This window comes from Elephas maximus, chromosome 20 (assembly GCF_024166365.1).
Source record: "Elephas maximus indicus isolate mEleMax1 chromosome 20, mEleMax1 primary haplotype, whole genome shotgun sequence".
Taxonomy (NCBI): domain Eukaryota; kingdom Metazoa; phylum Chordata; class Mammalia; order Proboscidea; family Elephantidae; genus Elephas; species Elephas maximus.
In genome coordinates, this window is record NC_064838.1 from 35978897 (window position 1) to 36002053 (window position 23157).

The window sequence follows — 23157 nt, forward strand, 5'->3', positions numbered from 1 at the left end:
ACAAAATAGACTTCAAAGCAAAATCCACCATAAAGGATAAGGAAGGATACTATATGACGATTAAAAGGTTAATACACCAGGAGGATATAACCATCATAAATACTCACAAACAAACTCCAAAGTACATAAAACAAACTCTAACAGAGATGAAAAGAAAAATAGACGTCTCCACAATAATAGTAGAGGACTTCAACATACCACTTCTGGTGAAGGACAGAACATCCAGAAGAAGCTCAATAAAGACATGGAAGATCTAAATGACACACTCAACCAACTTGATCTCATAGACACATATACAGAACACTCCACGCAACGGCAGCCAAGTATACTTTCTTTTCTAACACACATGGAACATTCTCCAGAATAAACCACATATTACGCCACAAAGCAAGTCTTAACAGAATCTGAAAACATCAAAATATTACAAAGCATTTTTTTTGACCATAAAGCCATGAAAGTAGAAATCAATAACAGAAAAAACAAGGGAAAAATAATCAAATACATGGAAACTGAACAATGCCTTGCCCAAAAACTACTGGGTATAGAAGAAATCAAGGATGGAATAAAGAAATTCAAAGAATCAAATGAGAATGAAAACACATCCTACCAGAACTTTTGGGACACAGCAAGAGCAGTACTCAGAGGTCAATTTATAGCAATTAATGCATACATCCAGAAGAAGAAAGGGCCAAACTCAAAACATTAACACTACAGCTTGAACAAATAGTAGCAAAAGAAGACCTCGGGTACCAGAAGAAAGGAAATAATAAAAATAAGGGCAGAAATAAATGAAATAGAGAACAGAAAAACAATTGACCAAAAGTTGCTTCTTTGAAAACATCAACAAAATCAATAAACCATTGGCTAAACTAAAAACTACAAAAAATTGTACTTCAACAAATTTGAAAACCTAGAGGAAATGGACAAATTTCTAGAAACACATTACCTACTTAAACTAACACAAACAGAGGTGGAAAAACTAAGTAAACCTATAACAAAAGAAGAGATTGAAGAGGTAATTAAAAAACCCCCAACAACAACAACAACAAAAACACCCTGGCCCTGATGGCGTCACTGGAGAATTCTACCAAAGTGTCAGAGAAGAGTTAACACCACTATTACTAAAGGTATTTCATAGCATAGAAAAGGATGGAATACTCTGAACTCATTCAATGAAGCCAGCATGAGCTTGATATCAAAACCAAGTAAGAACACCACAAAAAAAGAAAATTACAGACCAATATCCCTCATGAACGTAGATGCAAAAATCCTTAACAAAATTTTAGCCACTGTATTCAACAACATATCAAAAAAAAAAAAAAAAAATTCACTGTGACCAGGTAGGATTCATAGCGGGTATGCAGGGATGGTTCAACATTAGAAAAACGATCAATGTAATCCCTCACATAAAATAAAGCAAAAGATAAGAACCACATGATCTTATCAGTTGTTGACGAAAAGGCATTTGACAAACTCTAACACTCATTCATGATAAAAACTCTCAGCAAAATAGGAATGGAAGGGAAATTTCTCAACATCATAAAGGGCATTTATACAAAGCCAACATCATCCTAAATGGAGAGAGTCTAAAAGCATTCCCCTTGAGAACAGGAACCAGACAAGGATGCCCTTTATCTCCACTCTTACTCAACATGTGCTGGAGGTCCTAGCAAGAGCAATAAGGCAAGAAAAAGAAGTAAAGAACATCCAAATTGGTAAGGAAGAAGTAAAAGTATCCCTATTTGCAGATGATATGGTATTATACACAGAAAACCCAAAAAAATCTGCAAGAAAACTACTGGAACTAACAGAAGATCTCAGCAAAGTATCAGGATACAAGATAAACATACAAAAATCAGTTGGATTCCTCTACACCAACAAAAAGAACTTGAAGAGAAATCACCAAATCAATACCATTTATAATAGCTCCCAAGAAGATAAAATACTTAGGAGTAAATCTAACCAGTGACGTAAAAGACCTATATAAATAAAACTACAAGATGCTACTGCAAGAAACCAAAAAAGCCATAAATAAGTGGAAAAACATACCTTGCTCATGGATAGGATGCAACATTGTGAAAATGTCAGTTCTACCCAAAGCGATCTACAGATACAATGCAATCCCAATCCAAATTCCAAAGACATTTTTTAATGAGATGGAGAAACAAATCACCGACTTCATATGGAAAGGGAAGAGGCCCTGGATAAGTAAAGCATTAGTGAAGAAGAACAAAGTGGGAGGCCTCGCACTACCTGATTTTAGAACATATTTTACCACCACAGTAGTCAAAATAGCCTGGTACTGGTACAACAACAGATACATAGACCAATGGAATAGAATTGAAAATCCAGATGTAAATTCATCAACCTATGAGCAGCTGATATTTGACAAAGGCCCAAAGTCTGTTAATTGGGGAAAAGACAGTCCGTTTAACAAATGGCACTGGCATAACGGGATATCCATCTGCAAAAAAATGAAACAAGACCCATACCTCACACCATGTACAAAAACTAACTCAAAATGGATCAAAGATCTAAATATAAAATCTAAAACGATAAAGATCATGGAAGGAAAAACAGGGACAATGCTAGGAACCCTAATACATGGCATAAACAGAATACAAAACATTACTAACAGTCCAGAAATACCAGAAGAGAAACTAGACAACTAGGAGCTCTTAAAAATTAAAGACTTACGCTCATCCAGAGACTTCACCAAAAGAGTAAAAACACAACCTACAGACTGGGAAAATTTTTTTCACTATGACAAATCCAATCAGCATCTAATGTGTAGAACCTCAACAACAAAAAGACAACCCATTTAAAAAATGGGCAAAGGCTATGAACAGGCACCTCACCAAAGAAGACATTCAGGTGGCTAACAGATACATGAGGAAATGCTCTGGATCATCAGCCATTAGAAAAATGCAAATCAAAACTACAATGAGATACTATCTCACCCCAACAAGGCTGGCATTAATCCAAAAAACACAAAATAATTAAATATTGGAGAGGTTGTAGAGACGCTGGAATACTTATACACTGCTGATGGGAATGTAAAATGGTACAACCACTCTGGCAATCAATGTGGCGCTTCCTTAGAAAGCTAGAAATAGAACTACCTTACGATCCCCCAATCCAATTCCTTGGAATATATCCTAGAGAAATAAGAGCCTTTGTACAAATAGATATATGCCCAGCCATGTTCATTGCAGCACTGTTTACAACAGCAAAAAGATGGAGATAACCAAAGTGCCTATCAACAGATGAATGGATAAAGAAATTATGGTATATTCACACAGCGGGATACTATGCAATGATAAAGAACAAGGATGAATCTGTGAAACATAACGTGGAGGAATCTGGAAGGCATTATGCTGGGTGAAATCAGCCAGTCACAAAAGGACAAATATTGTATGAGACCACTATTATCAGAACTCAAGAAAACATTCTTTAATGGTTACAAGGGTGGGGAAGGCAGGAGAGGGGAACTCACTAACTAGACAGTAGACAAGAGTTATCTTAGGTGAAGGGAAGGACAACACACAAAACGGGAAGTCAGCACAACTGGACTAAATCAAAAGCTAAGAAGTTTCCTGAATACAACCAAACACTTCGAGGGACAGAGGAGCAGGGGCCAGGGCCTGGGACCATGGTTTCAGGGCACATCTAGGTCAACTGACAAAAAAAGTTTATTAAAACGTTCTGCATCCCACTTTGGTGAGTGGCATTTGGGGTCTTAAAAGCTTGCGAGTGGCCATCTAAGATGCGTCAATTGGTCCCAACCCACTGGGAGCAAAGGAGAATGAAGAACACCAAAGACACAAGGAAAATATTAGCTCAAGAGACAAAAGGGCCACATAAACCAGAGACGCCATCAGCCTGAGACCAGAAGAACTAGATGGTACCTGGCTGCTACCAGTGACCACCCTGACAGGGAACACAGCAGAGTCCCTGGTAGAGCAGGAGAAAAGTGGGATTTAGAACTCAAATTCACGTAAAAAGACCAGACTTAATGGTCTGACTGAGAATGGAAGAATCCTCAAGGACATGCCCCCTGGACTCTCTGCTAACTCAGAACTACAACCATTCCTGAAGCCAGCTCTTCAGACAAAGATTAGACTGGACCGTAAAACTTAAAATAATACTCGTGAAGGGTGTGCTTCTTAATTCAGGGAGATACAGGAGACTAAATAGGCAGCTCCTATCCGGAGGCAGGATGAGAAGGCAGGAAGGGACGGAACTGATTGAATGGACACAGGAAACCTGGGGTGGAAAAGGGGGAGTGTGCTGTCACATTATAGGGAGCACAATTAGTGTTACATAACAATATATATATAAATTTTTCTATAAGAAATTAACTTGAACTATAAAATTTCACCTAAAGCACAATTAAAAAAAAAATTGGAAAAGAATGGAGAGTGTGTATGGAAAGTAGGATATGCTCACAGATTACCTTACAAATATTAACTGGGATCAAATGGATATTTCTTCATATCAGTCACTGGAGGAGGGGGAGGGAGGATAAATAGAGGCTACTGGCTAATTTTAATATTCCTTGCAGTACCTAACAACCTTGTTGTTGTTATTAGGTACCATCGAGTCAGTTCCAACTCATAGCGACTCTGTGCAACAGAATGGAACACTGCCCGGTCCTACACCATCCTCACAACCGTTGGTATGCTTGGTCCCATGGTTGCAGCCACTGTGTCAGTCTATCTCATTGAGGGTCTTTTTTTCACTAACTCTCTACTTTACCAAGCATGATGTCCTTCTCCAGGGACTGGTCCCTTCTGATAACATGCCCAAAGTATGTGAGACAAAGTCTCACTATCCTGGCTTCTAAGGAGCATTCTGACTGTATTTCTTCCAAGCCATATTTGTTCGTTTTGGCAGCCCATGGTATATTCAGTATTCTTCACCAACACCATAAACTCAAAGGCTTTGGTCTTCCTTATTAATTGTGAAGCTTTCATATGCATATGATGCGATTGAAAACACCATGGCTTGGGTCAGGTGCCCCCTGGTTTTCAAAGTGACACCTTTGCTTTTGAACACTTTAAAGAGCTCTTTTCACAGCAGATTTGCCCAGTGCAATACACCCTTTGATTTCTTGACTGCTGCTTCCTTGAGCATTGATTGTGGATCCAAGTAAAAAGAAACCCTTGATAAGTTCAGTCTTTTCTCCATTTATCATGATGGTGCTTATTGGCCCAGTTGTGAGGATTTTCGTTTTCTTTACATTTAGGTATAATCCATATCGAAGGCTGTGTCCTTTGAGCTTCATCAGTAAGTGCTTCAAGTCCTCTTCACTTTCAGCATGCAAGGTTATCTGCATATTGTACTTCACTAATGAGTCTTCCTTCAATCCTGATGCCACACTCTTCTTCATATAAACCAGGTTCTTGAATTATTTGCTCAGCATACAGATTGAATAAGTATGGTGAAAGGATACAATCCTGACATATACATTTTTTTACTTTAAACCATGCAGTATCCCTTTGTTCTCTTTGAACAACTGCCTTTTGGCCTATGTCCAGGTTCCTCATAAGCACAATTAAGTGTTCTGGAATTCCCATTATTCTCAATGTTATCCATAATTTGTTATGATCCATGCAGCTGAGTGCCTTTGCACAGGCAGTAAAACAATAGAAAACCAATAGATGGTATCAAAAGGGAGGGAGGGCTAAGAGTTTTATATAAAGCTGTTAGTTTAACGGTAACCATTAGAATAAAAATAGCAGCTTTTTCCCACAGAGGTAGGGGAGCGAGAGGACAAGTCATTTATGAACACATCCTGCTCTCACATGCACACCCAGGCCAATGTGTCCTCTCTCATCTCTTCTCCAATCTTTAAAGGTGTGCTCTCTCTAGACAGCCTTATTTGATTGCCCTAGTCCATGTTAAACTTACCCCTCATCTGCCACTCCTAGGTACTGGGAACCTGGTTTTGTGGCTGTTTAACCTTATCTCACCTGAGGACAGAAATGGAGTTCTATATATAATTGTACAGTACCACTTTCAGAGTCTGGCACAGGGTCCTGCATACAGAAGATTAATAAATACTGGTTCACCAGTAATTCAGGATTGATTGAAGGATTGGACTTACACTCTCTGGGTTCTTCTAAGAGCCTCATGTTGCTTATTAGTCTGAATTCTGCAGTTTGATATGACAGCAATCTGATTCAAATTGACTTAAGGAAACAAGAAATTTATAGCCTTCCGTAATAGAAATGTTCCATGTTAGGACTGACTCAAGGAATGGCTGGATCCAGGGTATTACCAATATCAGTCTTCCTTTGCCTCTAAACTCAGCTTCCCTCTGTTTTTGCCTTATTTTGGGGACAAGTTCTTCCTTCGTAGACAACGATAGCCCTAGCAGTTACAAGCTTAATGTCCTCTGCAGAAAAGAGGGCTTCCCATTTCCAATTACTCCAGCAAAAGTCACGGGATTGAGTTTCATTGATGTGGCTTGCTCATCCCTGAACCAATCACTGTGGCCATAGGGGAGAAATTATTTGATTGACGAGGCCTGGGTCATGTTACCACCCCTGGAGCCAACTCTGGGTGGGGAAGAGGTAATTTCCCAAAGGAAAAATCAGGGTGCTCTTACCTGAAAAAGAGCTGGATGTTGGGCAGGCAAAATTAGCAGCTGTCCATTTTTAGAGCTGATGTCCTTAATGTGAAAAATACAAGAAAAATGACCTACACATGAAAAATCATTGGTGTAGGGGGCACAACTTTTGGGGCATGTGGTTTGCAAGGTCTGTTTGGTGTTTTTCTCAGGCACAGAGCATTTATTTACCATGAGGGAGCCATTCTGCCAAAAGATGGTGCCCGGTCGCAGAGGGCGAGCCAACTCAAGTCTGAGAGCTGCTCACACTCTGGCTTTTGCGCTCAGCTAGAGGGGCAGGGAAAGGTCTGGAAGGAGGGACACTCAGTACAGCTGGAGAAATTTGCATAGGTGTTTAAAAAGTATGGTAGCCTCAAGGGTTAATGCTAGATCAAGCCCTGATCCTCTCAGTGGGTTTCTCCAGGGATCTGGTGTCCTGAGTCCTGGGTGAGTGGCTGTACTGTTTTTTGCTGCTTCATATTTTTTACATGCCTGGGTGGTGCAAATGGTTAACATGCTTGGCTGCTAACCAAAAAGCTGGAGATTCAAGTCCACCCAGAAGTGATCTACTTCTGAAAAATAAGCCATTGAAAACGCTGGGGAGCACGATTCTATTCTCAAACACGTGGGGTCGCCATGAATCAGAATCAACTCGACAGCAACTGTTTTATTATTATTGTTTACTGGCCCTACTGAGTAGAAAAAATAATTCACTGAGGTAGCAAATGGGGAAACTGAGGCAGAACAGGAGGAGTTAAAAATGCATTCATTTCAATATGGGTGGGGAGTGTGTTTCTTAGCTCAAATAGATACATGAGACTATGTGGGCAGCTTCTGTCCAAAGGCGAGATAAGAGGGTAGAGGGGGACAGAAGCTGGCTGAACAGACATGGGAAGTACAGAGTGGAGAGGAGGAGTGTGTTGGCACATTGCAGGGAGAGCATCTAGGGTCAGATAACAATGTGTGTATAAGTTTTTGTATGAGAAACTGACTTGAACTGTAAACTTTGACTGAAAGCACAATAAAAAAAAAATTCATTTTTCCCCCGAATCTTTAATACTTTTTTTGCATCGAACTCTCCCTGTCAACATTTAAACTTAAGTTTCTAACATTAAAAAAAAGACAAACAAAAAAAATCGTCCCTAAATTTTATTTGTTAACAGTTAGTGCACTTGGCTGCTAACCAAAAGTTTGGAGGTTTGAATCCACCCAGAGGTACCTCGAAAGAAAGGCCTGGTGATCTACTTCTGAAAAATCAGCCCTTGAAAACCCTATGGAACGCAGTTCTACTCTGACACACTGGGGTCACCATGAGTTGGAGTCAACTCCACAGCAGCTGGTTTTACTGGTACCGCCATATTGCCCACCTCCCCTTCATGGCAGAATTTCTTGGAAGAGTTTTGTTTTTTCTTTTCCTATTTCTTCCTACTCATATCTCAACTCACTCCAATCTGCTGCTGCCACCCCATTCTACCTCCCCAAATCATGAACAAGCTCCCCCTAAGTTCATCATTTAGCTCCAAGTCACTAAATCCAATGACCCTGTGTTAGAGATGGAAAATATATATATATATATTCCTTTACTTTGGTTCAGAGGTGACATTATGACCTCCAATTTTAATAAGATTTGCTGAGTGATTTAAGCAACTTAAGCAGCTCCAGGGTAGAATGACCTATATATGGTATAACCAAATCCCCAACAAAACACACACACACACACACACAAAAATCAAATCCCCAAGAGAGAGGAAATTGAGATATCTTGTCTGGAAAGGGAGAGTTCTAGAATCTTGGGGGCACTACTGGTTTCTTCAAATCTCTAAAGTGCTGCCATATGGAAGAGAGAGATGTGTTTTGGGTGGCCCCCCAGCTAGGACCCAAAGAAGGGAGAGTTCCTCTTATTTGAAGAAATTTGCTAATGATCGGAGCTCTCTAAAGGAGAAGAGGGCTGCCCCAGGAGATAGTGAGCTCCCTATCGCTAGCAGTAGTCAAGCAGAGACTGTTCTGTCTGGAGTATTCAGAGAGTCTTGCGTTGAGTCGGAGGTGACACCAGAGACCTTCTGAGGCTGATTCCAAATATGAAACCACGTGATCAGTTACGAATACATCTCTAGAGGGGATTCTGCAGGCACCTGCTTCTACCGTTTTCCAGCTGTGCAGTCTTGTACAAGATAGCTCTCTGTGCCTCAGCTTCCTCATCTATAAACCAGAAAACCAAACCTGTTCCCATCAAGTCTGTTCTGACTCATAGCAACCCTATGTGTTACAGAGTAGAACTGCTCCATAAAGTTTTCTTGGCTGTAATCTTTACAGAAGCAGACCATCGGGCCTTTGTTTCACAGCGCCACTGGGTAGATTCGAACCACCAACCTTTAGGTTAGTTAAAAAAAAAAAAGGTTAGTAGTCGAGCGCAAATCATTTGTGCAACCCAGGACATTCACCTGTAAAAGGGGAATGGTATTTGTGCCTATCTCATAGGGTTGCTGTGAAAATTCAGGTGCAACAATGCATTATGAGGGCTCCGCACAGGGAGCAGGGCACATAGTAAGTGCTCAATAAATGCTTGTTATATTGGAAACCCTGGTGGCGTAGTGGTTAAGTGCAGTGACTGCTAACCAAGAGGTCAGCAGTTCGAATCCGCCAGGTGCTCCTTGGAAACTCAGTTGGGCAGTTCTACTCTGTCCTACAGGGTCACTGAGTCGGAATCGACTCAATGGCAATGGATTTGGTTTTTTGTTTTTGTTTTTTTTTTGGTATTATTTGTATTTAGTGCAAAGTCCTGATTTCCAAACATGTCTCATCACCTACTTTTGAATTTTAGTTGTGGTTTTCCTTGGTGGACACCAGCATCAACTTCTAGGAACTGGGCTCAAAGAGAGCATCGGGATGATGTTGGGGGAAACCACAGTTATTCTCACTGTGGGTGTCATGCTGTCTACGGCAGTTCCTGTTGGAGGGACACCTGGAGACTCAGAAAATAGTTCCTGTAGTATCACATGTTGTTGTTGTGGGCCATCAGATCAAGTTCGACTCATAACGACCCTATAGACAAAGTAGAACTGCCCCATAGAGTTTCCAAGGCTGTACTCTTTATGGAAGCAGACTACCAGATCTTTCTCCTGCAGGGTAGCTGGTGGATTTGAACCACCAACCTCTCGGTTAGCAGCCAATTGCTTAACCACTGTGACACCTAAATGAAAGTGACAAAGATTTGGTGGGCGTCCCTTCTTTTCCCACCCCTCTGATGCTTAGGTCAGCTACGCAAAGGCGTCCCCCTGAATAGAATCCTGTGACAGTTTTCTCATGGAAGTCTTGTTGTTGTTAGGTACTGTGGAGTCATAGGACAGAGCAGAACTGCTCCATAGGGTTTCCAAGGAGCGGCTGGTGGGTTTGAACTGCCGACCTTTTGGTTGGCAGCCAAGCTCTTAACCACTACGCCACTAGGGCTCCGTGGAAGTCTTAATCACCAGGAAAAGAAATCACTAGCTTTGGCTTTTGTTGAATGTGACTTCTGAGCAGGCATGGACTCCCAGGTGCTTACACTTGTTATTTCATATTAACAATTCTGAGAGGTAAGTTCATTCTCCAGTTCACGAATAAGAGAAGTAGGCCTCAGAGAGGTTAAATAACTTTTACAAGGTCACACAGCTGGTTAGTGGTGAAGCCAGAGTCCTAAACATTCCAAATTCTTGCTCTTCAGTGCACTATTGACCATAACCTCTGGCAAAATCCTGAAATTAATTAAAGACACTTATATTTAATTAAATGGCTCCCAAGGATAGAACTCCTTTAAAAAATGTATTCCTGAGGTTAGGACTTCTAGATTGTCACTTTGTGAAGAGTTTTTGAAGGGCAGGGTGTGGGTGGGGGATTTGGGGGAACTGGGGCCACCCCACCCACCCTCAACACACAGCTGATTTCTCTTCATGCCCACGTCTTTGTGCCTTTCTGCAGGTGTGGGTAGATGCTGGAACGCAGATCTTTTTCTCCTATGCCATCTGCCTGGGCTGTCTGACTGCTCTGGGAAGTTATAACAATTATAACAACAACTGCTACAGGTGAGCATCTCCCCAACCCTGCCTGCTCTACACCAAACCCCACGAGCCTGCCCTGCTGCCAGGCTCATTCACAAAACCATATGCCTGTCTTTCTGGGTCAGGAGCAGAAAAACAGGCTCTTTGTTGGCCTCTCCCTGCCCAGGGTCAAAAAAAGTGGGCCACAGAGGAGCTAGAAAAAGGACAAAAGTAACAGAGTGCTCTCCAGGTTGCAAAGCCAGTCCACACCTGTAATCTCATTTTAGCTTCAGTCCACCCTATAATGCAAAGATATATCTTCAATTCATTTAAGGGATGAGAAAACAGGAGCCCAGGGCAGGTAAGGGACTTGCTGAAGGTCACACAGCTAAGGCAAAGCCAGGGCTGGAACCCAGGTCTCCTGACACCAAGGGCCTTGTTTTTCTGCCCTCTGTCTGGAAAGGTGCTCCCTGCCACTGGTCACTTGACTCTAGGATCCTCCCCTGTCCCACCCTGGAGTGTCCAGTGCTCTGCCTTGCCCCTCGTCCTGACTGGCCTCTCTCCCTGACCTCTCGCAGCTAACCATACCCAGAGCTGGGGGTGCAACTGAGGCTGTCTGACCTTTGGCTGCCTGGCTTCTCATCCCTGCCATCTACCTTCTGCAGTGAGGCTGCGACCACGGAGGGCAAGGTACACAGCCACTCAGCAGAGCCTGGCGGAAGTGAGCCTTGCACCCTAGTCTCCCTGAGACACTGGTCTGTTGGCTGAGGTCTCTCACTCCTGAGCTCAGTGGCTGTGCACAGCAGGGAATCTTTCATGGATGGATAGACTGCTCATCCCTCCTTTGAGCCCACGAGCTTCTTATTCAGGAATAAGATTATGGAACAGAGACGCCATCCCTGATTGCAGATTAGTTGAGAAAGGAAGGGCTTTTCAACAAATGCTTCTGAGATAGAGTAAGAATTTGCGGAAATTAACAAAGTTAGATTCTCATAAAAAGCAAAAACCAAACCTGTTGCCGTTGAGTTGATCCTGACTCATGGCGACCTCATGTATTGTAGAGCAGAACTGACCTCCATAGGGTTTTTTCTTGGCTGCGATCTTTACAGAAGCAGGCTGCTGTGCCTTTCTTCTGAGGAATCACTAGATGGGTTCGAACTGCCAATCTTTTGGTTAGTAAATGAGCGTAAACCGTTTGTACCACACCAGGACCTTAGATTCTCATAGCTTGTTCTGTATGTTCCCCCTAATAAGTGTCAGATTGATTAAAGAGTTAAATATTTTTAAAAAATAAAACCATCTTAAAACTAGGAATAAAGTATTCACTTCTGAATGGAAAGAATGTAGAAAACATCAAAACAAAGAAATCACAAAGGAAGAAAGTGACAGATTGGCTCACATGAAAATCTAGAACTTACAAAATTTCTAGAAAGAGACACAGAAAGCTATTAAAAATAGCCACTTCTCGAGAGTGGGACAGAGAAGTAAAATGTGGAGAGATGAGCTTTCCCGTCTTCTGTCCTCCTCTGCGGTATAAGTGAGTGCTTATTTTGCTTTATTCTGAGCATATGTTGGTTTTATAATGAAAAATAAAGTTATCAAATACCAGCTATATATTTTTCTGTATCATATCTTCCAAATGAAATATGAAAATTATCTGCACAGGTAAAGTCATACTAGCAACACGCAGGTGTCCCTGGGTGGTGTAAACAGTTAGGTGCTCAACTACTAATCGACAGGTTGGCAGTTCGAACCCACCCAGAGGCACCTTGGAAGAAAGGTCCTGGCACTCTGTTTCTGAAAGGTCACGGCAATTGAAAAACCTAAGGAACAGTTCTACTCTGGAACACATGGGGTCGCCATGAGTTGAAATCAACTCCACAGTAACTGGTTTGGTTTTTGGTTTAGCAACATGCAGTATGATACTCAAAGGGTTTGTATCTACGGCTGGTAGAGAACGCAAGCAGATCAACGCACCAGTAGAAAAATGAACAGCACACTCTTAAGAGAGTGAGAGTTTTTCCCAGCTAGCCAACTGGCCGTGGTCTGAGCGCTAACCCTATCTGACGTGGGTGAGGGTGCCATGAGAGAATCATTTCACACTCTGCTGGTGGGACAGTCGTTTGGAACAAGCTTTGGGGTTACTGTGTGGCTCCAATGGGACTGTGTATCTGAAAGAACTTTTATAAATGATGAAGTTTTCCCACATTATACCATTATATTAGAGATAGGAATATTGAGGCACGTGGAGGTCACGTAGCTTGTCCCCAGTTCCTGAGCGAGTAAGTGGCAGAGTCTAGACTCTGACTGAAGTCTCTAAAGCTCCAGCCAAGGGCTCCTGCTGAAAGCTGCCTAGTGATCACTGTATTAACTCATCTGTTGAGTCATCAGCGTTTATTGTGTGTCCGCTGAGTGCATGACACGGGGGTTGATGCCACAGGAGGTACAAGAATTGCATAGCTCCAGGCTATACAGTTTGTAACTTGGGGAAACTGAGGCAGAGGGGAAGTTAAAGTGGGCAGGAAGTTAAAGAAAATCTATTGCAGAATCCATAGGTGCCATTAGGTAACCAGTTCTGTTGTCCCAGGAGATCTTTGGGCAGAGAGGTGAATAGGGGGTGGCTGGGCAAAGGGTTGCTGGAAGGGCCGAAGATGAGACCAGGTTACCCATAAGTATAATCCTTTGTACCTTCAGGATTTCACAGGTGGAGCTTGGGCTGGGGGATGAGAGTTAAAGCGCTTTGTCAGTCCCAATGCAAAAGGATCCCCCGGACAGGAGGAGAAAGGCGCCCTGGATGGGAGAACAGCGCAAGCAGGGACTTGGGGTCTGGACTAAGCGAGGCCCACTTGGGATGTTGGAGAGGCATGCTGTCTGTGCTCAGTCCTCAGCAGCACGTTTGAAGTGTGCATTCAGCGCGCATCCCTCTGTGCCGGGCACTGTGCCAGGCACTGTAGAAATGACTTTGTCACTGTTCACGCCCTCTAGTGAGGCTGTCAGCTCTGTGAGGACAGGGGCTGCATTTTCTTGTATACCACTGTATCCCTGGTGCCTAGCAGAGTGCTGGCTTGTGTGTATGGAAGTAAAGGAAGGACCCACACCGTTATATAAAGGAGGAAACTGAGGCTGGTGGAGGCTAAGTCATGTACCCACATTCACATTGCTAGTGATGGAACGTGGCTTTGAACCAAGTCTTTCTGGCTCCTGCATCCCTATCCCGCACATCCAGGGATGGCCACTGCTTTCCCAACTACTGGAGTCAGACTGTCTACTTGCCAAGCTGTGGTCTTTGTTACAAGGGCAGCTTTCTTCCCTACTGAGCCCATGGGTGATACATGTTGGCCGTCTTGGATCCCTTCTGCTTCCCCATCCAATGGGCAGAATGTTTTTCCCTTCCATCAGCAGAAGCAAATCCAATCCCCTAGATGACATTGCAGAATAAGAAGGCTCATTTTCTTCCCTTTCCAAATTGTTCTGCAAGTGGGTCTTCCCAACTCAAGCGGAGTAAATTAGTACCCTCTCTTCTGACAGCATAATAGCTTCTAGAGGTCTTAAGAGCCCAGCTCAGCTCCTGCTGACTTCAAAGTGCTGGTTACATAAGGCTTTCACCTAGACGGTGGGGGTGGGAAGCAGAGGGCTGGAGTGAAGTAAACCAGACCGGGAAAATCCTGACTTGAGAACACATACTACTGAGCACTGTCTACTTGAAGGTTTGGGTGTTGCAGGGGGTGAGGCGTCCCTGGTCTGTTCTAGGCTAGAAGGGACCTCAGAGCCCCTCTAGAGCATCTCTGTCCCTCTGTCCGGTGGTGTGAGGAGATCCTTTGTGAGCCTCCAAGGGGAAGATGGGGATGTTATAAGAGGGACATTTGGTTCTCAACACCCTCATGGGTTTGGAAGTCTCTGTTCTTAGTATCATTTTGGTTTAGCTCCTAGAAAGAGCAGAGCCTTTGGTGTTTGAGACAACTGGATTCATGTCATGACCCCACCTTGAGTGTGTGACTTCCCTCACTGAGCCACAGGATTAAATCAGTGTACCAATAATAACAACAACAACAACAGCAACAGGGTCTAACACATTGCAGGTAATTAAAAAACAGTACAGGGGAATTCCAAACTGTAGAAGATATGGAAAAAATGCTTTCCTCAACCAGTACCACGCATTTCCCACTGTTTCATAAGTCAAGGCAATTTCGCCTCAGGAAACAGAGGAGGTAAGTCAGGCCAGCAGATAAAGTCCTTGGGTCCTCAGCCCAGCAAATGTTCACAGTCCACAATTCTTTAAAGGGATCTCTATCAGTCAGCTAAGGAGCCCTGGTGGTACAGTGGTTAAGCACTTGGCTGCTAATTGAAAGATTGGTGGTTCAAACCTACCAGCTGCCCCATAGGAGAAAGATGTGGTAGTCTGCTTCTATAAAAATTTATATCCTTGGAAACTCTATGGGGCAGGGGTTCTCTGTCTTATGGGATTGCTATAGTTAGTGTTGACTTGACAGCAATGGGTTCAGTTTTTGGTGTATCAGTCAGCTACTGCCACAATTATGCTGTGTAACAAATGTCCCCCAAACTCAATGGTTTACCACAAAAAACTGCTTTCTGCAGTGTAATGAATTACTTAATATGGCCTTTCTAGCCATGGTCTTGTAACTCCTACCCAAGTGATCGGGCAGGACTGTGTGATAGGGTAATTGTGGCCCAACAAAGGAATTGGTCAGTTTTGCCATCCCACTGGGTTTGAAATGAGTTGATGGCGTAGTGGTTAAGTGCTATGACTGTTAACCTAAAGGTTGGCAGTTCGAATCTACAAGGTGCTCCTTGGAAACCCCTGTGGGGCAGTTCTACTCTGTCCTGTAGGGTCACTATGAATCAGAATTGACTCGACAGTAATGAGTTTTCGGTTTAGAGGTGGGAGAGAGAAGATACTGCCACCACCAAGGAAGAACAGCCAGGAGCTAACATGTCCTCTGGACCCAGGATCCCTGCACTGAGAAGCTCCTAGATCCAAGAGACAGAGAGCTCGAGAAGCAGCAGCAGAGACCCAGCAGCAGGAGACTGCACGGTGGGCTTCGTAGCCCATGGAGAGAGAAAGCTGAGTGCCTTTGGACAGAGACTTAGGGCCAGGGAGAGGTGTGCCTGACAGCACAGCTTGGAATAGGCTATCCTGATGGAAGAACTGTATACTTGAGTGTTCCTGAACCTGAGTTGTAACCTGTTATTTCCCTAATAATCCCCATAATCATGAGTATTGTCTGTGAGTTCTGTAGGGCCGTTGCAATGAATTATCGAACCCAGCAGAAAAGTAGAGAGTGCCATGGGAGGGACGACTGGTGTTAGAACTGGTAAAGATGGCGGAGAACGGAGGCAAGTCTGATCTCCGCCTCATGGAAATCAGCCTCGGGCTGTTGGTCTTGATTCTCCTTTCCCCTTGTGAAGTTAGAGGAGGTTGGATACTGCCTCCATGTCATTTTTTACATTTTCATTGCTCACAAGTCTGCTGGTTGGCTGGAGACACTTTGGGCTAGGGGGCCTGGCTCCGGGGTCCAGGGCAGGATTTATTCTGCTCTACATGTTTTCATCCTGGAGTCTAGGCTGCAGGGACAGCAGCTCCCAGGGACAGGTTCTTGTCGTGGCAAATCACGAAAGCGATAAGGGACAAGTTCAATCACGCACGCAAACACGTCTCAAGCCTCTGTTTCCACCTCATCTGCTAACATCCCATTGACCAAAGCAAGTCCCATAGCTAAATCCAAAGTCACTGGGGCAGGGTAATGGGGGGAGGTACTTCATCCCCCCCAAGAAGGTAGGGGGAGTGACTACCCCCTGAAAAACAATCTGTCACAAGGCCCAAGAGACCCTCTTATCTAAGCGCCCCATTTTATACATGGTGAGGCCAAGCCCAAGGGGAGATCATACAGGGAGAATTCGAACCCAAGAATCCTGACCCCAGCCTAATGCTCTCTCCACTATGCCTTTGATTCCTAGGGTCATTGTAGGGCAACAGTGTGTTCCAGTCACCAAAAACATAAGTGCAACCTTTGGTTGCATTACAAAGAGTACGGTGTCAGGATAAAGGAGGTGAGAGTCCTGGTCTATTCTAGAGTATAGCACTTAGTCCTGGTTGTGACATCTGAAGCGAGGCCTTGACAAACGAGTGTATTACAGATCATGAGCAGGATGGAGAATTAGTAAGGGAACTGGGGCATTTAATAGAGAGAAAAAAAAAACGGGGATATAGGGCCACTATCTTCAATCTCCCAATGCCAAAGGCTTTGGAGGATAGAACTAAGACCTATTGCGGAAGGCAGATTTGGGTTGAGTACAAGGTAAGGAGGTTCTTAGCAGTCTAAGCGGTTCAAGCTGTCCAACCAGGAGAAAGCACCAAGAATGAGGCGTACCTTCTTTTCTCTAGGTTCCAGATTAAGTCAGACTAGGAAGAAAGGCCTGGTAATCTACTTCCAAAAATCAGCCAGTGAAAACCCTGTGGATCACAGCAGTCTAATCAGTAACCCCTCATGGATATGGCACAAGATTGGGCAATGTTTTGTTCCGTTGTCCCTGGGCAAGGGTGACTGGACAACAGCTAACGACAACAAACAGGTACCCTATCTTAACTCCTAAGTCCATGTTCTGCAGTGGCTGAGACCTAAGAGGCTGACTTTATGACTTGGCGGCTTGAGTTTGCGTTGCATGTAGGAGGAAGGGCCAGGACTGAGGGTGCCATCATCATCTTGATAGAGTCCCCTCATCTGTCATCTGGTTTCTCCTTGGTCTGGACCCGTTTCCTTCATGGCTCTATGCTGGTGAACCCTTCCTAAGAGCCAGTGACAGTCACTATACTGATAAATCCCTCCATGAGGGGGTCAGGCCCTTGATGGGCCTTGTTCCCATGCAGAGGAGAGCAGCCAGGTCTGCGAGAGGCTATTCCAGTGAAATAGCTGGGCCAGGTGGGTACCGCCATAAAGCCTGACTTCCCCAAGGCTGCTGGGAGCTCCAGGTATGTCTTAGTTTCCTCATGATGCCATAACAAAAAATACCACAAGTGGTTGACTTTAAATAACAGGAATTTTTTTCTCACAGTTTTGGAGGTTAGAAGGCCAAATCAGGGCATCAGCTCCAGGAGAGGGTCCTTTGTTGCTGGTAGCCCTGTACATTCCTTGGCATCCCTTGGGTTGTAGAGGGATCTTCACATGGTGTCTGTCTTCGCCTGTGTGTGTCTGTGTCTATTCTGGCCCTTTTATAACTCCAAAGTGATTAGATTTAGGACCCACCCTATTCTAGTGTGATCTTGTTAATGTAACAAAAGAAACCCCGTATTTCCCAATAAGATCATATATACAGGTACAGGGAAGACCACTCAACATAATGTGGGGGGAACACCATTCAATCCATAGCACGGTGATACCCACAGGCACCCCCCCTCCCCCCAGTTGAGAAGCCACCATTTCTTACACAGAGGCTTCTCCTGCCCTTCTTTGCTCTGATCTCCCGGGATTACAATCCTGTCTTACTTTCCCTGGTTTTCTCTCCTACCAGGGATTTAGGGGACTGTTGGTTTGTCTCTGTATTCTCGCCTAGTTCTGCATTTTTCCACTCCAGCTTCCCTTCCTTCCCACCCCCATTCTATGCTTTTGATCTGTGACCTTCTTATCTTCTGGAATTGCAGGAGAATCTGCGACTGTGGGCCAGCCACCTGGCCTCACTCAACCTCAAGCCTCATTAGGAAGCTAGGGCTGTCCATATCCACACGCTCTGCCCACCCCACAGGGCAGCTGGGATGCCCGGGTTGGGTGTGTGAGCCGCACACTGCTCTGCCCTGCTCTGACCTGGGGCCCTCTCGCTGCTAACCCACAGGGACTGCGTCATGCTCTGTTGCCTGAACAGCGGTACCAGCTTCGTGGCCGGGTTTGCCATCTTTTCAGTCCTGGGCTTCATGGCGTACGAACAGGGGGTCCCCATTGCTGAGGTTGCGGAGTCAGGTAAGTTTGCCAAGGATGGGGACATGAAAGGCCAGGGAAGGTTGTGGGGGAGGCCTTGAGGATGATTATAATGAAAATAAGACCCCCTCAACTTCTGGGTTTATGTCTCAGAAAGTAGCCCCACCATCCATTCACAAACCAGGACCCTGGGAATTACCTGGGAGGGAAACCTTGATATCGCCCGTCTTGGTCATCTAGTGCTGTTATAACAGAAATACCCACAAGTGGACGGCTTTAACAAAGAGAAATTTATTCTTTCACAGTCTAGTAGGCTACAAGTTCAAATTCAGGGCGCTAGCTCCAGGGGAAGGCTTTCTCTGTCTGTCAGTTCTGGAGAAAGGTCTTTGTCATCAATCTTCCCCTGGTTGAGGAGTTTCTCAGTGCAGGGACCCAGGTCCAAGGAACGCGCTTTGCACTTTCTTGGTGATGTAAGGTCCCCATGTCTCTCTGCTCGCTTCTCTCTTTTAGATCTCAGAAGAGATTGGCTTAAGACACAATCTAATCTTGTAGATCTCATCAACATAACTGCAGCTAATCTATCCCATTAATATCATAGTGATAGAATTTACAACATGAAGGAAAATCACATCAGATGACAAAATGGTGGGCAGTCCCACAATATTGGGAATCGTGGCTTTGCCACGTTGATACACATATTTTGGGGGGACACAGATCAATCTATGATACCTCACCATTCCTGAATCTAAGGCATCCCCAACTTCCATAGATTCAGTCTCCCTGTGATCACACCACTTCCCTCCAGCTCCTCTGTCTCCCCCAGTCCAGAGCACCATCGCTTCCCTGGTGACTGTAGGAACCTTGCACTTGCCTCTCTGCACGGCCCCTGAAGCCTGCATTATCCACCTTCTGCAGCCTCACCAGCCGCCTCACCCACCTTGTTCCCCTACACTCACTCAGTGCTCTGCTTTCACTTCTCGGATATAACATACTCCCTCCCACCACAGGGCCTTTGCATATGCTGTTCACTCTGCTTGGAGAGTCTCTCCCTCTCCCTGGCCTGGAGTCACCATGCATGTGGCAACCTTAAATGCAGACTGACGTGTGTTTGTATCAAACACATCAAAGGTGTGGTTATCATTGCTGAGGTAACTGTGCAAAATAGTGAATAACTCTTACCTTGCTTTACATGTACTTGAATTCTGGGAAAGTTCAGAATATATTAAAAAGTTAAAAAAAAGAAAATATTTTTACACATTTAAAAAAAAAAAAAAACATTAAGCAGAGTTATATTCTAAACCAAAAAAACAAAAAAACCAAACCCAGTGCCGTCGAGTCGATTCCGACTCATAGCGACCGTACAGACAGAGTAGAACTGCCCCTTAGAGTTTCCACGGAGCACCTGGCGAATTCGAACTGCCGACCCTTTGATTAGCAGCTGTAGCACTTAACCACTACGCCGCCAGGGTTTCTGAGTTATATTCTAGGCTCAGATAATTATAAATACCATTTTTATATAAATATATAAATTTTTAACCTACGAAAATGTCTGGTGGAACAGTTTGTCAAGAGAAATAGGAGGAGGCAGCCCTCCCGTCTCCACTTACTCAGTGCTAGTGGTGTCTCCCATTCATTGTGACAACCTCAAACACCCCTGGGGCTACACTGCCCCCAGTGAGAATCCTGATCTGGGGTGTGACTGTTAGCCCAGCGTTCACAGCGAGGGCGGCACCTCTCTCACCACTGAACTGGCCTGGGCAGTAGGTACGGACATTGAAACAGCAAAATGGCTACCAAGCTCCGCTCTGTCCATACCAGGGTCCGCCTTCCTCATGACTGTGTACAATCAGAGGTAGAGATAGAAACACTAGCAATAGGAAACTTTAGTACACCATTCTCAGTGCAAAGCAGAACACATGGATAAAAATGAGTAAGAAGATAGATGATCTAAACAACATAACCAGTGGGATAGATCTTATGAGTATGTATAGATATTCTTATAACAGAGAATAAGCATTCTTCTCAGCTATCTACAGCATGTTCATACACACACAGTGACATATTAAGTGACAAAGCATCACCAAGACTATCGCCTGAGATACCTTTTTAACCTGGAAGTGAAGCCACTCCCAGAGGTCACCTTTCAGCCAAATAATAAATTATCTCATAAAATAAACAATAACATCTGTGAGGCATGTGCTCCTTTAAACAATCAACTATACGAATGGTCAACATTTACACAAAAGCAAAGATGAGAAGACAATGAGAGGCAGGGAAGCTGGATGGATGGAAACGGGGCAGGCAGAATGGAAGTGGTGAGAGCTGCCACATTACAGGGATTGTAGACCAATGTCACAAATCAAATTGTATATGAATTGTTGAATGAGAATCTAATTTGCTGTGTAAACTTTCACCTAAAATGCAATAAAAAAAAAAAATCAGTTATTTCCACAGAATAGAAATATTACAGACAGTACTCTTGGATCACAACGCAATAAAACTAGAAATTTCTAGTAAAACAAAAAATAGGTCATTCCACCTGGAGACAAAGAGTGGGGAAAAAACTCAGCTAAAAGTAGAAATACAAACTGAAATTATAGACTTTGATAAAAATAATGAAAATTGAAAACACTACATATCAGGATCTATGGAATGTTTTTGAAGCTGTGAGTTGAGAAAAACTCGCCGCGCTAAACACTTCTATCAGTATAAATGAAATAATGAACATAAATTTCTAACTCAAAAAACTAGGAAAACAACAACATAAAGCAACAGAAAGCACAAGGAAGAAAAAAGATAATGGCAGAAATAAACGAGGCAGAGAATGGAGGTAGAGCACTTGATTGTGCTCAAGCAGAGCCTGTACAATATCGTTAATGTCACACATAAGTAAAATTTTGCTGAAGATCATTCAAAAGTGGTTGCAGCAGTATATCGACCAGGAACTTCCAGAAATTTAAGCCGGATTCAGAAGAGGACGTGGAACGACGGATATCATTGCTGATGTCAGTCAGATGGATCTTAGCTGATAGCAGAGAATATCAGAAAGATGTTTATCTGGGTTTTATTGACTGTGCAAAGGCATTCAACTGTGTGGATCACAACAAATTGGAATAATATTGCGAAGAATGGGAATTCGAAAACACTTGTGCTCATGTGGAACCTGTCCATAGACCAAGAAGCAGTCGTTCAGTCAGAACAAGGGGATACTGCACGGTTTAAAGTCAGAAAAGGTATGTGTCATGGTTGTATCCTTTCACCTTACTTACTCAGTCTGTATGATGAGCAAATAATCTGAGAAGCTGAACACATATGAAGGAGAACACAGCATTAGGATTGGAGGAAGGCTCATTAACAATATGCGAATGGTACAACCTTGCTTGCAATATGCGGATGATACAACCTTGATTGCTGAAAGCATAGAGGACTTGAAACACAATGAAGATGAAGACTACAGCCTTCAGTATGGATTACACCTCAACATAAAACAAAAATCCTCACAACTGGACCAATAAGCAACAGCATGATAAAGGCAGAAAAGATTGAATTTGTCAAGGATTTCATTTTACTGGGGTTCAAATCAACACCCATGGAAGCAGCAGTTCAGAGATTAAATGACTGCAAAAGTCCTCTTTAAAATGTTAAAAAGCAAAGATGTCACTTTGTGGACTAAGGTGCGCCTGACCCAAGGCATGGTGTTTTCAGTCGCCTCATATGCATGTGAAAGCTGGACAATGAATAAGAAAGACAGAAGAAGAATTGATGTTTCTGAATTAGGGTGTTGGCGAAGAATATTGAATATACCATGGACTGCCAGAAGAATCAACAAATCTGTCTTGGAAAAAGTACAACTGGATTGTTCCTTAGAAGCAAGAATGACAAGATTTCGTCTCATGTACTTTGGACATGTTATCAGAAGGGACCAGACCCTGGAGAAGGACATTATGCTTGGTAAAGTAGAGAGTCAGGGAAAAAGATGAAGACCCTCAACAAGATGCATTGACACAGTGGCTACAACAATGGGCTCAAACATAGCAATGATTGTGAGAACGACGCAGGACCAGGCAGTGTTTTGTTCTGTTGTACACAGGGCTGCTATGAACAGAATCAACTCTACTGCACTTAACAAAAACAACAGAGAATAGAGAAACAGTGAATCTAATTAATATATCAAAATCTTGGGATTTCTAAGTTAAAATAGATAAGCAGCTAGATAACCTAACGGAGAAAAAAAGGATGTCTGGAATGAGCAAATCCATAGAGACAGAAAGCAGATTAGTGGTTGCCAGGGAATTGGGAGGGGCACAGAATGGGGAGAAATTACTTAATGGGCGTGGGGCAATGCAAAAATTTTGAAAATAGAGAGAGGTGGTGGTTGCACAACAGTGTGAACGCACTAAATACCACTGAGTTATACACTTTAAAATCATGTGTTATGTGAATTTCAACTCAAAAGGGCAAAAACTCACAATAAGAAATGACAAAGTACAATGGCCAAAAGGTGAAAACAGCCCAGTTGTCCATCAGTGGATGAATGGATAAACTAAAGTGTAGTCTCTCCATACAATATGGTTGAATATTATTCAACTATAAAAAGGAATGA

At 43.5% G+C, this 23157-nt stretch overlaps 1 protein-coding gene across 1 annotated transcript in view; it reads left to right on the forward strand.

Moving 5' to 3' along the window:
- SLC6A11 (solute carrier family 6 member 11) overlaps nucleotides 1-23157 on the forward strand; it is a 177952-nt gene that overhangs the window by 125988 nt on the left and 28807 nt on the right. Inside the window, exons 7-8 of the mRNA XM_049861844.1 lie at nucleotides 10568-10671; nucleotides 18472-18596. Of these exons, the coding sequence (XP_049717801.1) occupies nucleotides 10568-10671; nucleotides 18472-18596 (229 nt within the window). The remainder of the gene's footprint in view (nucleotides 1-10567; nucleotides 10672-18471; nucleotides 18597-23157) is intronic.